Source organism: Naegleria lovaniensis (genome assembly GCF_003324165.1).
Source record: "Naegleria lovaniensis strain ATCC 30569 chromosome Unknown tig016, whole genome shotgun sequence".
In the NCBI taxonomy this organism is placed as follows: Eukaryota; Heterolobosea; class Eutetramitea; order Acrasida; family Naegleriidae; genus Naegleria; species Naegleria lovaniensis.
This window is the reverse complement of record NW_025407838.1, coordinates 83,543-97,352: the sequence shown is the minus strand read 5'-3', so window position 1 is coordinate 97,352 and position 13,810 is coordinate 83,543. Positions and strand designations below refer to the sequence as shown.

The 13,810-nt window shown below is 36.3% G+C and overlaps 9 protein-coding genes across 9 annotated transcripts; 4 read left to right on the top strand and 5 right to left on the bottom strand.

The window, feature by feature from the left end:
• Nucleotides 1-317: 317 nt before the first annotated feature.
• On the top strand, nt 318-1,317 carry C9374_002566 (uncharacterized protein; the record flags this gene model as incomplete). Its single annotated transcript, XM_044691998.1, has 3 exons — nt 318-479; nt 533-874; nt 937-1,317. The coding sequence occupies 3 exons, from the start codon at nt 318-320 to the stop codon at nt 1,315-1,317; spliced, it is 885 nt and encodes a 294-aa protein (XP_044550113.1).
• Nucleotides 1,318-1,465: 148 nt separating this feature from the next.
• On the bottom strand, nt 1,466-2,357 carry C9374_002565 (uncharacterized protein; the record flags this gene model as incomplete). The annotated part of the gene is made up of 2 exons (XM_044691997.1): nt 1,466-1,729; nt 1,788-2,357. The coding sequence occupies 2 exons, from the start codon at nt 2,355-2,357 to the stop codon at nt 1,466-1,468; spliced, it is 834 nt and encodes a 277-aa protein (XP_044550112.1).
• A 327-nt stretch (nt 2,358-2,684) lies between these two features.
• Nucleotides 2,685-3,462, top strand: C9374_002564 (uncharacterized protein; the record flags this gene model as incomplete). The annotated part of the gene is made up of 2 exons (XM_044691996.1): nt 2,685-3,381; nt 3,437-3,462. The coding sequence occupies 2 exons, from the start codon at nt 2,685-2,687 to the stop codon at nt 3,460-3,462; spliced, it is 723 nt and encodes a 240-aa protein (XP_044550111.1).
• A 110-nt stretch (nt 3,463-3,572) lies between these two features.
• On the bottom strand, nt 3,573-4,663 carry C9374_002563 (uncharacterized protein; the record flags this gene model as incomplete). The annotated part of the gene is made up of 4 exons (XM_044691995.1): nt 3,573-3,828; nt 3,941-4,139; nt 4,301-4,453; nt 4,582-4,663. 4 exons carry the CDS (start codon nt 4,661-4,663, stop codon nt 3,573-3,575), a joined length of 690 nt encoding a protein of 229 aa, XP_044550110.1.
• A 273-nt stretch (nt 4,664-4,936) lies between these two features.
• On the top strand, nt 4,937-6,955 carry C9374_002562 (uncharacterized protein; the record flags this gene model as incomplete). Its single annotated transcript, XM_044691994.1, has 1 exon — nt 4,937-6,955. One exon carries the CDS (start codon nt 4,937-4,939, stop codon nt 6,953-6,955), a length of 2,019 nt encoding a protein of 672 aa, XP_044550109.1.
• A 355-nt stretch (nt 6,956-7,310) lies between these two features.
• On the top strand, nt 7,311-8,213 carry C9374_002561 (uncharacterized protein; the record flags this gene model as incomplete). Its single annotated transcript, XM_044691993.1, has 2 exons — nt 7,311-7,365; nt 7,549-8,213. 2 exons carry the CDS (start codon nt 7,311-7,313, stop codon nt 8,211-8,213), a joined length of 720 nt encoding a protein of 239 aa, XP_044550108.1.
• Nucleotides 8,214-8,468: 255 nt separating this feature from the next.
• Nucleotides 8,469-9,276, bottom strand: C9374_002560 (uncharacterized protein; the record flags this gene model as incomplete). The annotated part of the gene is made up of 2 exons (XM_044691992.1): nt 8,469-8,801; nt 8,869-9,276. The coding sequence occupies 2 exons, from the start codon at nt 9,274-9,276 to the stop codon at nt 8,469-8,471; spliced, it is 741 nt and encodes a 246-aa protein (XP_044550107.1).
• A 102-nt stretch (nt 9,277-9,378) lies between these two features.
• On the bottom strand, nt 9,379-11,028 carry C9374_002559 (uncharacterized protein; the record flags this gene model as incomplete). Its single annotated transcript, XM_044691990.1, has 3 exons — nt 9,379-9,454; nt 9,552-9,709; nt 9,757-11,028. The coding sequence occupies 3 exons, from the start codon at nt 11,026-11,028 to the stop codon at nt 9,379-9,381; spliced, it is 1,506 nt and encodes a 501-aa protein (XP_044550106.1).
• Nucleotides 11,029-11,170: 142 nt separating this feature from the next.
• On the bottom strand, nt 11,171-12,910 carry C9374_002558 (uncharacterized protein; the record flags this gene model as incomplete). The annotated part of the gene is made up of 1 exon (XM_044691989.1): nt 11,171-12,910. One exon carries the CDS (start codon nt 12,908-12,910, stop codon nt 11,171-11,173), a length of 1,740 nt encoding a protein of 579 aa, XP_044550105.1.
• Nucleotides 12,911-13,810: the final 900 nt, after the last annotated feature.

Below are 13,810 nucleotides of genomic sequence, written 5' to 3'. Positions count from 1 at the left end.
CTATTCGAATTCAAAATTATGAACGAACAGTGTAATCTCCAAATATGGCAAATGGTGTAAAAGGCAAACTTCCCAAATCATGGACCAAACCTTAGAATACCAAAAAGAGATCTTAACACATCTTCCAAATTCTCAGAAAAACGTTTTTTGAATAATTTTACAATCATCAACAAAATGTCTCTCACCAACATTCTTCCAAGTACTCTCTCCAGTCATGGCGGTGGCTTGTTAGATCCACAGAAACTCTTCGACGAAATTTGGCAAGCAGATGTGAATCGTGTGACTCCCCTGAACGCCCTTCCAACTCTCCTCTAGCCATGCATGCTAGTACCGAAAATACTTCAAGAACTCATCCCTATATTTGTGTCGTGTTAAGTCAACTCAATTCCAATCAACACCATTTATTTAATTTATACAAGTACAATGAACGTTTAAAGAGTTATGTGAACACCAATCCTAGAGAGTTTTTAAAATCTCGAGTGGATCAAACTAAAACTATTCGTTGGCAGCTGCGCTGTTTGATAATTATAAGGAAGATCAACGTTTGAGAGAAACGAATACGGAACAAGAATTATCGGAAATCAATGAATTCCTGGATGGAATTCTTGAAACAAGATGTATTCAATTGTTGGGAGTATATTTGAAGCAAATTGGAAAGATTGGTAGAATTCGTGAAGAAGATGTCATGAATGATGATAATGATGAACGGAATAGAGTGAATCGACAATTGCCATCTTTGAAAATGTTTTTATGGAACATGTGGTTTCAACAATATCCGTTAGGTGACAGGAATAAGGACTTGTCAGGATTTGAGCATTGTGTGGTTGGAGAGAAGAATGGGCAGAAAGTGTCGGGCTATCATTATTGGTTTAAGGTACGTATACCACGTTTACAAATATTGTAAACTCTGTTGACCATTCGTTACAATATGTGTAGTACTATTATGACGACTCTGTTTACAATGAAAGTGAATTCGATTCCATCTCTGCCAGTGTAAGAAAAGATGAACAACTCACTCCCGATTTTGTTCAAGTTCAATTCAATAAGGCTGTTCCAAACGATCCTTATCATTTCTCACAAGGTCGAAAGAAATCATTTTGGGTAGGGCTTTCACCTGAATGTTATATTGCCATCTTGACGTTGGCTCAAGTGATTAATTCCTCTCCTTCGCACAGACATATTCTTGATGAAATTCCAGTTCATGGAAGTTGGTATCGAATTGTCGTTCAGTCGGCTGTTGACAATGAAACAGGAGAGGTGTATTTGAGAAGTGTCTATCCAGAGTTTAGAGGATTGATCTTAATTAGTGGACCTTAATGAGTGTACATTAATTTAATACTCATTCTGGAATGAACATTTTGTGTCATGACGAATAATCATTGAAATAAAATTCTTAATCGTACATTTATCAATAAATAAATGGTTTGAAAATGATGGTACAGGATGGTTGTGTACATGATCGTTGTTAATCAATCGAATAGTAATGATCTTCAGTAATTGTGTAGGGATACTTTCGAATCCAGTCGTCAATAATTTCTTTTAAAGTCAAATTAGGATATAATTGTTCTGGTGTTAGAGGTTTTCGTGTTACAGGATCAAATAATCCATTATCTTTTAAATGTTTCAAAATTGCTGATCTTTCGTAGGAAACGCCTGATGGTGTCACTACTGGATCTCTCATGATGGTAAATGTAATTTTACAACATAGCATTTCAGGTACTTCCAATTCCTAATTAATATTTGAGCGTGTCACAAAGATGGTAAAATTACACCAAGAGTCAACTCACCTTTGTAGGATGAATGCTTTGATCAAAAAACGATTCTAATTGAAATTGTTTCAAATTAAATTCTTCTCTCTCCGAGTCAGACAGTACAACTAGTTTCTCATGTGTGTTCATCAACTTTTCAACAAACTTCTTCATTTCAATCACCACATGTTGACGTTCCTGCTCTTGTTTTTCATATTTTCTTGCTCGTGATTGATCGATGCCCTTATAAATGCTCAATAACATGGAACTCGATGTATTATGCAACTCTTTTGCCAAAACTTCAGCCTTCAAAAAAGCCTTCTCTGCATCATCATATTGCATGGAATGTAAATAGGCATCTCCCAATAAATAATAAGCCTTAACAAATTTAGGACTCAACTTGATCGCAATCTTACACTCTTGAATGGCCTGTTCATACTTCATCATTTTAATATAACACAATGCAATATTAGTCTTGAAAAACGGATCACTATCATTGGTATAGGTAAAACCTTCTTGGTAGTTTTTAATGGCTTGCAAATATTCCTTCCGTTGAAAGTGAGTATTTCCTTTCTCCTTTAATTTTTGTGCTGCTTTATCAAAATCCATTTTCTTTTCGGGTTCTGTCCAAAAGATCAATGTATTCAATTCCGATGATGAAAATATGATGACTCTTGATGAAAAATATTCTTTGCTGTTGTTTGAGTGGAATGTTTTTTTTAAATTTCTCAACACAAAAAAAATTTGTGCGCAATTTGTTTGGCGCCGCATTAAATTGAACTCGGCGCAACAAAATATTTTGATTTTATTTCCACATTCCGAATCATTAAGAATTGACGATATTTTGGATCCAATCTTTATAGGTGTTCGAAGAGTGCTTGATTTTTATTGTTTTTAAGTTATTTTGAATTTTAAAAGAATATTAATTGATCGGAAATGAATTTTCATCAGTTACCGACGAGTCGTTGGATTAAAAGTGTATTGGTTCCAATAATTTCACTGAAAGGCATCAAGAATCATCAAGTATCATTGGTACAATTCAAAACTAGCAGTAAGACTTCTTCATCGAGCTTCCTTGTAAATTTCCTGAATATCAATCGAGGACCTCAATTATTTATGAATTACCATCAGAGTTGTGGTTTCCGAAATCAATCAACAACAGATACTGCTTCTCCATCATTATATGATTTAACTGCACGGGATATTCATGGTAAAGATTATTCCTTGAGTGATTTGAAAGGAAAGGTTTGCCTTATTGTAAACACTGCAAGTAGTTGTGGCTTTACAAAACAATTCGAAGAATTACAACAACTCTATGACAAGTACGGAGGCAGTGGAAAATTTGAAATAATTGCGTTTCCCAGTAATTCTTTCAATCAAGAAACAGGTTCGAACGAACAAGTTTGTCAATTTGCAAAATCAAAATTTAATGTGACATTTAAAATCATGGAAAAAATAGACGTCAATGGCGACTCTACTCATCCAGTGTATCAATATCTCAAAGAAAAGGGACCAAGTGGTCTGCTTGGAACTACTGCCATCAAATGGAACTTTACCAAGTTCTTGATTGATAAAAACGGCAAAATTATTGCAAGATATGCTCCAACGACAGCTCCATCTTCGATCACCAAAGGTAGGTTTGTGAAATATTTGTGACCGATTCATTGACACGTTTGGCATGCTTTCAGATATTGAGAAAGCCTTAGAACAATAACGTCTGCTGTAACATTACTGTACATAATTTTTTGATAAAAATCCATAATTAGAAAATAATGGCCTCTCAATTACTCATTCGCGGCTGACCTTGACATCAAAAAATTATGGTTATTGACAAAGAGTAACCAGAATTTGTCCACTATTGACCTCTTCAAAATCCACACGATTATTCTTCAAATAATTTGTAATAATTGGTTTGATTTTTGGGCCTCGTTTATCAGAGTGACTTCCCGCTCCATGAATAATTGTCAATTGTTTGAAACCTTTCTTTTTAAGTTCGCTCATTCGTTGAATCACAATATCGAGAGCAAATTGAGAATACTGACAATGCAGGTCCAAAACATCTAAAGAGTTGTTCTTATTTCTTTTCGTAAATTTCATAAAGAGTGGGTTTTAAATATTGACATGTTCAAGTAATGACACGATATATGATTCATCGTGTTAATATTGTGTTAAAAAATTTGAACACTACTCACACAAATTTAAGCATTTCCTCTGAGGATTGTTTTTGAAACTTTTGCATTAATTCTTGATGTTTTTTGCCTTCTTCACTCAACACTTTCGCTTCCGCTTTCTTGTCATGTTTGAATGCTTTTTGTGACTTGGAAAAACATTCAGACATGAGAGAGGCTTCTTTTTCAATATTTTTCTCGAGATCAGCAAAGAGTTTTTGAGCTATTGTTGAGTTGGTGTTGGCATGCACAAGTGAATGGAGATTAATATGGAATTCGTTAGAGAAATAGTAAAATGTCAAAATATTGACAGGTGCCCACAAACATCAACGTTCCATCAAAGGAATGGATTCCATACCTATTGGCGACGTTAATATTACTCACCTTCTGATTGAATTTCATAAAAGACTTGTCGCTGGCGATCAAATCTCCATCCAAAATCACGCAAAGTCTCTTCAATTAATTTCCAAGCCAATTGAACATGTTGTTCCTTCTCTCCTCCAATAACCACTCCTCGACTATTTTCTTCAATACTCACTTTACATTGAGATTGTTGTTGAATTTCATGAATATTCTTTCCTCGTTCTCCAATGATGAATTTAATGACATGGCTCGGAGAAAGAGGATAACGTTTGGAAAATGGAAATTCGTCATCATCGTAGAACAAGACTCTCTCATCGTGATGGTAGAGGATGACGAAGCAGAGAGAATCTTCTTTTTGAGAGGAGAGGATAAAGATTGGGTCATGATGGTTTTGAACATAATTCTTCAGAAAACCGTTACAAATTTTTTAATGATCGATTAGAAAAAATCACAACGTGTTCTTGTTATGATGTCATTGGGTTGTTGAGTGTTGTTGAAAAAAGGATAGAGGAGGACAACTGTAAGATGCTCTCAACATGAAGAGCTCTTCTCTGCTACTACTACTGCAGTAGTTTGGCGCCGCGTGATGACGACTCATTCCATGGGGATGAATCTCTCTCAAAAAATTAGAACCTCTTCATCTCTCTTTTTCTGAATATGAGTTCTACAACAGAAGTAGAAGCAACTACAGTGGATGGATATACCATTACTTCTTCAACCGGGATGGACGATGGATTGAATACGAGTATTAGTGTTGGTTTGGATGGCCCTCCTTCTCTTCAGAATTTTATTGAGCACGATGAAATTACAACTATTAGAGATCTTTCTCCGATCGTCTTAGAAGGAGGAGAGAATAATGCTAACGAGCATTTGAACAATTTTGTACGGACACCTTCGTCATTGAATTCTTCTCGGGTGAGCTCGGATCAAGTGTTTGATAGAGACAGCTCTTCCTTGAACGATGATGATCATCATGAGATCCGACGGGAAGTCATGAATAGTATTGCAGGTTTAATCTCAGCTCGGAAAGCTACTGAGGTTAGTTTCTCGGAAGAGTTGGAGAAGAGGTTGGATTTTCAGCAAGCCACTCGTTCCATCTCACTACTCGATCAAATTGCCCAAGAAGAATTTAATAGGCAAAATCGAATGAAAAAACAAAACATGCTCCTGGAAGGAGGTGGTGGAAATATTGAGGATATTATTGCACGAGAATTGGATCAAGAGATTGAGGAATTAAATTCGTTATCGAACGAGCTTGCAAATACAAGACTTTTTGCAGAATCTATTTCTGAGCAAGAGGCCAATTATGAATCAATATTGGGGAGGATGGACATTGTGTTGGATGAGAATTCTCCAATTCCATCGAGTCGATACAGCCAATCAGATCAAGTAGAAACACAGCTGAGCGAAGAGAAGGCAGATGAAGAATATGAACACAAGAGAAAAATTGGCTCTGCTCATGCCACCTCTCGACGAAGGAAAAACAGAGGCAGCAATGCAGCCGACTCTGCTCCAGTACACAGTGGTGTGGATGCTTTTCTAGAGAGATGTGATAACTTTTCCTTCTTCAATTTTCCAGTGTTGTCCATTATTGAGAAGTTTAATCAAAAAAATCTTGACCTGTCTCACCTTACTCTTGGCGATAAGGGAGTTCAAGCCATTAGCTCCATGTTGAGACTCAACAATGTCATTCAAAAATTAACTTTGGCCGATAATAACATTTCATCGGTGGGGTTTGCCGACCTTGTGACTTCACTACGAAAGAATACCACTCTAAAACATTTAGACATTTCAGATAACAAACTTGGATTGGTCAATTCAGGAAATATTGACATGCCTGTCATGAATACTCCATCTTCAAGCGAGGGATCACGTACAGAGAATGGCAACTCTTCGAATACTACTCCTACCAGCGGGTCTATAGAATCTCAAGATGCGTGCAGCCAAGCAATGCTCAATCTACTCAAGAAGAATGGCGTTTTGGAATCCTTTATTGCTCGTGATAATCACCTCACAGACCAACACTTGAAGTACATTGTAGAAGGTCTAAACGATAACATTACTCTTACTTGCCTTGACATTTCATCAAATGATTTTACAGATAATTCTGGACAAATTTTAGGTCACTTGTTGGCAACTACTCGTCTACGACATTTGGATTTATCGTGGACCTCCCTTCGAAAACAAGGAATTTCCAACATGCTACTCGGACTGAAGACAAACAATTCCCTTGTAGAGTTGAATCTTTCTTGGATTGGTCTCAATAACGACCACTGTAAACTCCTGTCTCAATTTATTGCAGAGAGTGATGCATTGTGCGTTTTGAACATTTCTCATAACAGATTCGATGAGGAAGGTCTACAACCTATTTCTAAGGCTTTGGAGCAAAACACCTCACTCACACATTTAGACCTCAGCTACAACACGCTTGGAAACAATGCAGTAATGTCTCTGTTTAGATGTCTTCACAAGCATCATCATGTGAAATGGTTGAATTTGGTTCAGACCAATTTGAATGTCATGATTGATAAGAATGCTCTCACATCAGAGACCACTCTTCAACCCGTGTTTTTACAACAACCAGAAAAACAACCTCAACCACAAGCAACCAAAGGTACAAAACAACAAGGCACTGCCAAAAAACAAGGGACAACCTCTTCCAACACTGCGATGTAAACAACAATACTTTGGATGCCAACGCCAATACCACTGCAACCAACTCGACAGAATCAAGTCCCATTGAAACAACAGCTAAGAAAAACGGACGTGAAATGTGGGTTGCCTTGCGATATCTCAAGCAACAGTATCAACAAAATCCTGAATCCCTTCACATTCTTCTCAGTACAGACATTGAACAAGTGGTCTCTGTTCGCAACAAGCAGCAGTTATAATAGTTATGTGAAAAACACACCTTTAATAATCATTTTCTATTGTTGTCAACAAAATCTGATTCTTTTAATTCTTGAATGAATAAAAGTGGAAGTGAAGGTCAGAGAAAATGAGGTTAGAAAAAAAAGCATCAACAAAAAAAATGCCCAGATTTGTTCGTGAGAAAAAGTTTTTTACGGTACGGGTGGGTCAGAAAAGTACGTACACTTGCTTGTTCATTGTTGATCATTGGAGCATCATGTCGTGTATAAATTTTTCATCATGAATTTAATCTCACCAATTTTTAAATTGAAAAAAATTGTTCCGACTGAACGAATGAATACATGGGATGTGTGTGGACATGATGATGCGCAACTATTGAAAATTTATTTCGGAAATAGTCTTACAAAATGTTCCAAAAGATACCAATTTGATGGATTTACTCGTCAAGAACAAGATTAATTTTGCATATCCTTTCAAATTTTTTCTCTTTCCACTTCTCGCTAAGGGAATTATTAAATATACGAAACTTCCGAAATTTCAATCCACTGTTGCGTGTGGTACTCTGACTGGAAAATACAAACATTTACCGTTTTTGAATTGCTCTCAATGTTTGGTGGCTGTAAAATATGACAAACAAAGCGTTCACAACAAGGAAAGCACGATGGACAAGGTGTATCGATCCAATGTCTTTTTACAACGATTTGCACCTAAAGATAGCTTTGTGAGATATGCATGTCGAACAAAAATTGATGACGATATGGAGGTCATGACTTATTGTGATGACACTAAAAGCCGTAGTTGGATTGGTATCACATTAATGATGTTCTTTGCATTTAGTGCTGTAGCAGTGGTTTATTCTTGGTTTGCGCATATTAGGAATTTACAGATTTCAACTGCTCTAACTAAGCGGAAAGAAGATGAGTCATCAGAACAAAGCCCAATCACAGATAAAGATTTAGAAGAGTGGATGAAAAAGGTCTCTGACACAAAAACTGAGATAACCTCACCTAGTAACGCTGCGATAACCACTCATGAAATTAAGCCAACTACAGAAAAGCCATAATAACATGAGTTGTCTTTCCTCATCAGTCTAGAAGAAGAATTTTGAATAATTGAGAAATATTAATTTTGGATAACATCAATGCAAAATTTTGGGATTAGAATATAGTTAGCGGATAGGTCTGTAAATAGTGGTATGATCATTTAATACGATTGGAAATTGTCAATGCTCCTTAATGAGTCAATGATTTGATTTCGAACACTACTTTAAGATGATTTGAAAAAATTTTCACCTCAAACAAAGATAATTCCAAACCCATTAATTGGATGGAATATAAATCAACAATCCAATCAAATCATAAACTTGATTCACTCGGTATGACAAGGTCTTTAAATCCACTCTCACAAAGAATGACTCTGCATTATGATTCTCATAAAACACAAAGTAAAATCTCGAATCACTTGAAATGGTAGAAGCTCCCAATTGTCGAAAACCGATTGATGCAAAATTCAAAGCTTGAATGGTTACAAACTTTCCGCTAGTCAAATCCAAATACGCGAACACATCATTCACTAATCCAACAATTCGATTCTCGCTGGCATCATAGGCAGCATTGTCCAATGAGAAGGGAACAGGATAAATGTGGACAAGCTTTTTCAACTCCACCAACAGCAATAATTTGATTTTGAAACAATTTCCCATCAAATTGCACATCCACCAATGCATCTTGTCCTTGCAAATACAATCGTTTCATAAAATGCAAATTCGATTGAATAATGGAATATATATCCAAAATATTCATTCCATCTTCGATACCATACAAGAAGGCACGCGAGGATGTGGAATCATAGGCTGCATTGTCATAACTTGGAATATATCCTCCAGGAGGAGTACGAGCCAGGATTGAGGCGTTGAAGGTTGACAAGAGTGAAACTGTATCATTATTGGCACGAGTGAAGGTAGTTGCAAGTAATGCATCATTTTGACCGGAGAAGAATGCATTCTCCGAAGTAGGTATGATTCGACGACCAGTAACTATGGTCGTAGTTGAACATGAGAGGATGATGAAACCGAATAGAATCAAGTTACATATGGGTGCTAGGGATTGGATTTTCTTGTTGGACATTTTTTTCAAAGATTTTTTTTAAATTTTTTCACATTGATTTACTCCCGAAAAGGAAACAACATATTATTCCATCAAATGTTTCACTCATCCCACGGAATCTCCTCAATAAATAATCTCAATGTAAGGAAGTTCATTAATGGTTCCAATTCTTAAAGGAGGTCCATAAAATCCACTTCCACTAGAAATTGTTAACAACAATTAAACACAAACATTTTACAAGATCAACATTCAAGATAACATTCATGAAATTCATGACTACTACTACTACTACTCACCTCACAACATATAATCGTGGAGTAAAAACATCTTGCGAGATGAACTTGGTATTTTCTTCGAAATGAGTTTGCATGACCTTATTCTTTTCTTGATCAAAACTGTACCATGCATAATCTGGAGCTCCTAATACGGCATTGACAAAACCAGTTTTTAAATTCTTAAAGAATTTCCGTCCAGAGAATTGACCTCCATGAAAATGTCCACTAAAGGTAATGGATGGAGTGGGGAGGAGTGTTCGCTTAATTCTGAAGCAGCATATTGAAAATGACTTGGATGATGTAATAATAAAAGTCGTAGTTTGACATTGAAATCCAACGATGATTGCAAACTTTGAATGATGACAGTTTTGGTTTTTTCTTCAGCATTCTTGAAAGCAAAATTAAATCCAACTAGTTGAATGTTCTTGTCCTTCAAATATAGAGATTCATCTCTTAATACTTTGAATTTCAATTTTTCTAATTGTTTCAATACATGTTCAATGAGATCATAATCATGATTTCCCAAAGCAACATATACCTTATCATGGTGTAACTTTGAAAGTGGTTTCAATCCTTCATAAATGGCATCTTCATAGGCAACGTTAAATTCAGATTCGAATGTGAAAAAATCGCCCATAAATAATATAAGAGTATTTTCAGGATCTTCATTCACGAGAGAAATAATCTCCATGGACAGTTTTTGCAAATCTTGAACATTCATATAAATTCCCAAATGAACATCACTGACTGGAATGATTTTCACTACTTGTTTTTTGCTTTTCATGGATGATGACACGTCGAGCGTGTATCTCATCACTTCTCTTTGACCCAATGTATGAAATAAACCAAAGAGGCACAACACGAGTACAATGACAAGCAGGGTTGCTTTGAGAATGTGAGCAAATTTTTCAATTCGTTTTGTTGCCAATGTGAAATATAATGGAAGATAGAACAATCCCATAAAAATGGTAAAAAACATGCATGTCATTTGCCAAAATCCACTTGCATAGGAAACCAAAACTCTCCATGTCCATGTTCCCATTCTTCCATTCATGTTTGAAAATGTTTGTAAATACATGGCTACATTCAAATAAATTAATACATAAATAAACAAAGTTCCCAGAGTTGATTTTTCTTTCAAGCCAAATTTTGGGAATATTTGATTCAACAATTGGGAAACGGTGAACCATGAAACACTTGTAGCGAGTATCAAGAGTAACATATTCTTTACAAAAACATCTAATTTGATGGCTAGTGTTTTAAATGCATCCGATTCTGTGCTTAGTAATCGTTTGTAGACACAAAATAAACTTAAAACGATCAGTGCAAGATAAAAAACTTTTCGGAATGTCGGATACCAATCACTTGAATATTGTTGCTCTGTTTTAATCGTGGTGGTCTTTACAGAGGAGGATGATTTAGTTTCATGTTCCGATTGCTGCCATGAAGAGTGTTGTTGTTCTTCATTCCCAACACTAGCAGAACGACGCGTTTGCATTTTTTTGTAAAGCGGAAATTGTTTTTATCTGCTCTCCTAATATGCGCTTAATTTATTGAGAACAATGTAATTGGGACATTACGCGTATATTACTACGTCCTCATCAGCGTGTGTCCGACTTGTGTGATCTGACAACAATATTTTACTTTTGTTCTTTTCGTTTCTTTTTGAGATTTCCAGATCCTGAGTTGCCGCCACCACTCTTCTTTTTTCCAGCATGTTCTCGTTTTGCGGTCAAGGATCGAATAGCATTGTTCAAAACTTCCTCTTCCTCAGTAAATTCATCACTCTTGACAGGCAAATCACCCTTCTCCATGTCTGACATTTTCTTTTTGGCTAATTTTGCTGCTTGTGACACTGTATTCGTTAGAAGCATTGCATTTTCCTTATTCACAGGACAAGCGTCCATCTTCTTTTCTATTAAGGCTTCAATCTTTTGGAAATACTGTAAGTCGTATTGAGTCACAAAAGTTATGGCAAGACCTTGATTTCCAATTCTTGCTGTTCTTCCTACACGGTGAACGTATTCTTTAGAGTGCGCTGGAATGTCAAAGTTAATAACAATTTCAACGAGAGGAATGTCCAAGCCACGAGCAGCAATGTCAGTTGCAACAAGAATTGGACGATCTCCACTGATAAACTTTCTGAGACAATGTTGTCGATGTGTTTCATCCATGTGACCAGAGAGTGGTACTGCTGGGAATTTAAGTGATCGTAGCATGATACTCAACATGATGCATGTTGCATTTTGACCAGCAAACACTAAGATTCTCTTGCCTGGATTTTCATTCAGCAAGTATACCAGATATTGTTCCTTATACTTCTCAGGCACAAGTAAATATTGTTGGGTGAGAGTGTCCACAGTGTGATATTTCGAGCTTGTTACTTGAATCTTTACAGGATTTGTCATTTGATGCAACTTGAGCAGTTTGTCAATTTTCGTTGTCATGGTAGCGCTGAATAAATAAACTGTACATTGTTTTCTCTTCAATTTTTCAGAAATTACTGTCAGCCACTTGTCAAATTCACTTCCCAACATTTTGTCAGCCTCATCTAAAACTAAAAATCGGGTATGATTCAAATTAAAGTTACTCTTTCCGTATTGCAATAAATCACACACTCTTCCAGGGGTTCCAACCACAACATGATATCTATTCTTTTTGAAGCGAAGAGAATCATTTGCAATGGTGGTTCCTCCAATTAGAGTTGTTGATGTAATACCAATCTTACTTCCTAGTGCGTTTACATGGTATTGAATTTGTGTTGCTAATTCTCGAGTTGGTGCCAAAATGAGAGCAGAGCAAGGAGAAGGATCTCCTTTCAATTGAAGCAATCTCTCTAATATTGGAAGAACATAGGAGGCTGTTTTTCCAGAGCCAGTTTCAGAAATACCAATGATATCGTTATATTTGGTAAATCCAGTCTCATCATCATGGAAGGCCTCCTTAATGGCGACTGGAATTACTTCTCTTTGAATTTTAGTTGGATGTTTATAACCGATGTCTTTTAATGTATCACACAAGACTTGAGAGAGTCCGAGTGCAGCAAATGTAACAGAGGTATCAATGACTGACGAATCAGCCTTGTTTGGTTGTTGTTCCGTTGCTTCATTGTTGGATGGATTAGAAGATGATGTTGCTACCACTCGACTTTCCGACTCCTCTTCCAAAGTAGTGTCGGAAAGTTTTCTCTTCAATCCTTGTTGTTTTGTTATTTCTGATTTATTAGGAGTTGTTGTTTTTGTTTTTTTGGCTACTACTGATGCAGATGTTGGTTCCGAAGAAGACGATGATGCAGAAGAAGTTTTACTCAAAGCCGATGCAGTAGCACTAGTTTTCTGTAACGATTTGAATGTTTTTGGTGCTTTTTGTTGAGAAGACATTTTTTTCAATTTTGAAAATCATTAATTTTGTTGAACGGGAGAATGAGGAAGGCCTAGTTCTCATTTTGTGAAAGGGAACATCATGACTCTTCATCTCAGAGGATGCAAAGCCAATATTGGATTTATTGGGTTGCAGCATATTCTTCGAGACCTTTAATTGAATCTTAAATCTATTCATCGGGATAGGAAAATTTGAAGGAAATTTCAAAAATTTAAAGCAACTAATGTGTGGGAACATCGTCATGCAGTTTTGAATTTTGTTGCATCGTGATGATTGGATACAGCTCGTAAGATGAGTTTGAAGCTGATCATTTTCTTGAAATTGAGTAGGACCCATGACATGTTGACCAGATCATTATGATGATTTGAAACAATTTCTATTTGGATCACACACACGACATATCCTTCCATTGATCCGAAGTAATACGTTCTATACAATCATCAGCGTCATGGATTAATGTTCAAATAAGATCTCGGGTTGTTTCTCTCTAATTTTCATGTTCGTCTGATGATGATGAGGCTTTTCAAAGAACCAACAAGTACCCATCACATGGAGGAAATCTCGACATTTAAAGTAACACTCCTCTTCTTTGTCTTTCCCGAGAGCCAATTCGTGCAAATTTCTCGCACAAATTTCTCTCATCAATAAGAACGGTCGTTCATGAAACTTCTTCATTCATGAAGCCTCTCCATTATTGCTGAGAGCCACACCAACAGTTGGTCATATTCAACAAGATTATTGGAACCAAGGTAGGCACCAACAGGTGTCATTAATATTCTGTTTCAACGTATGATCGGAAAGAATCGATCGTTGCAAACACTCATGATTACTGCAATCCCAGAATTGGGGATTATTATATTCTCTCTTATGGCCACATGAGGTTCAAAGATTCTTCTAAC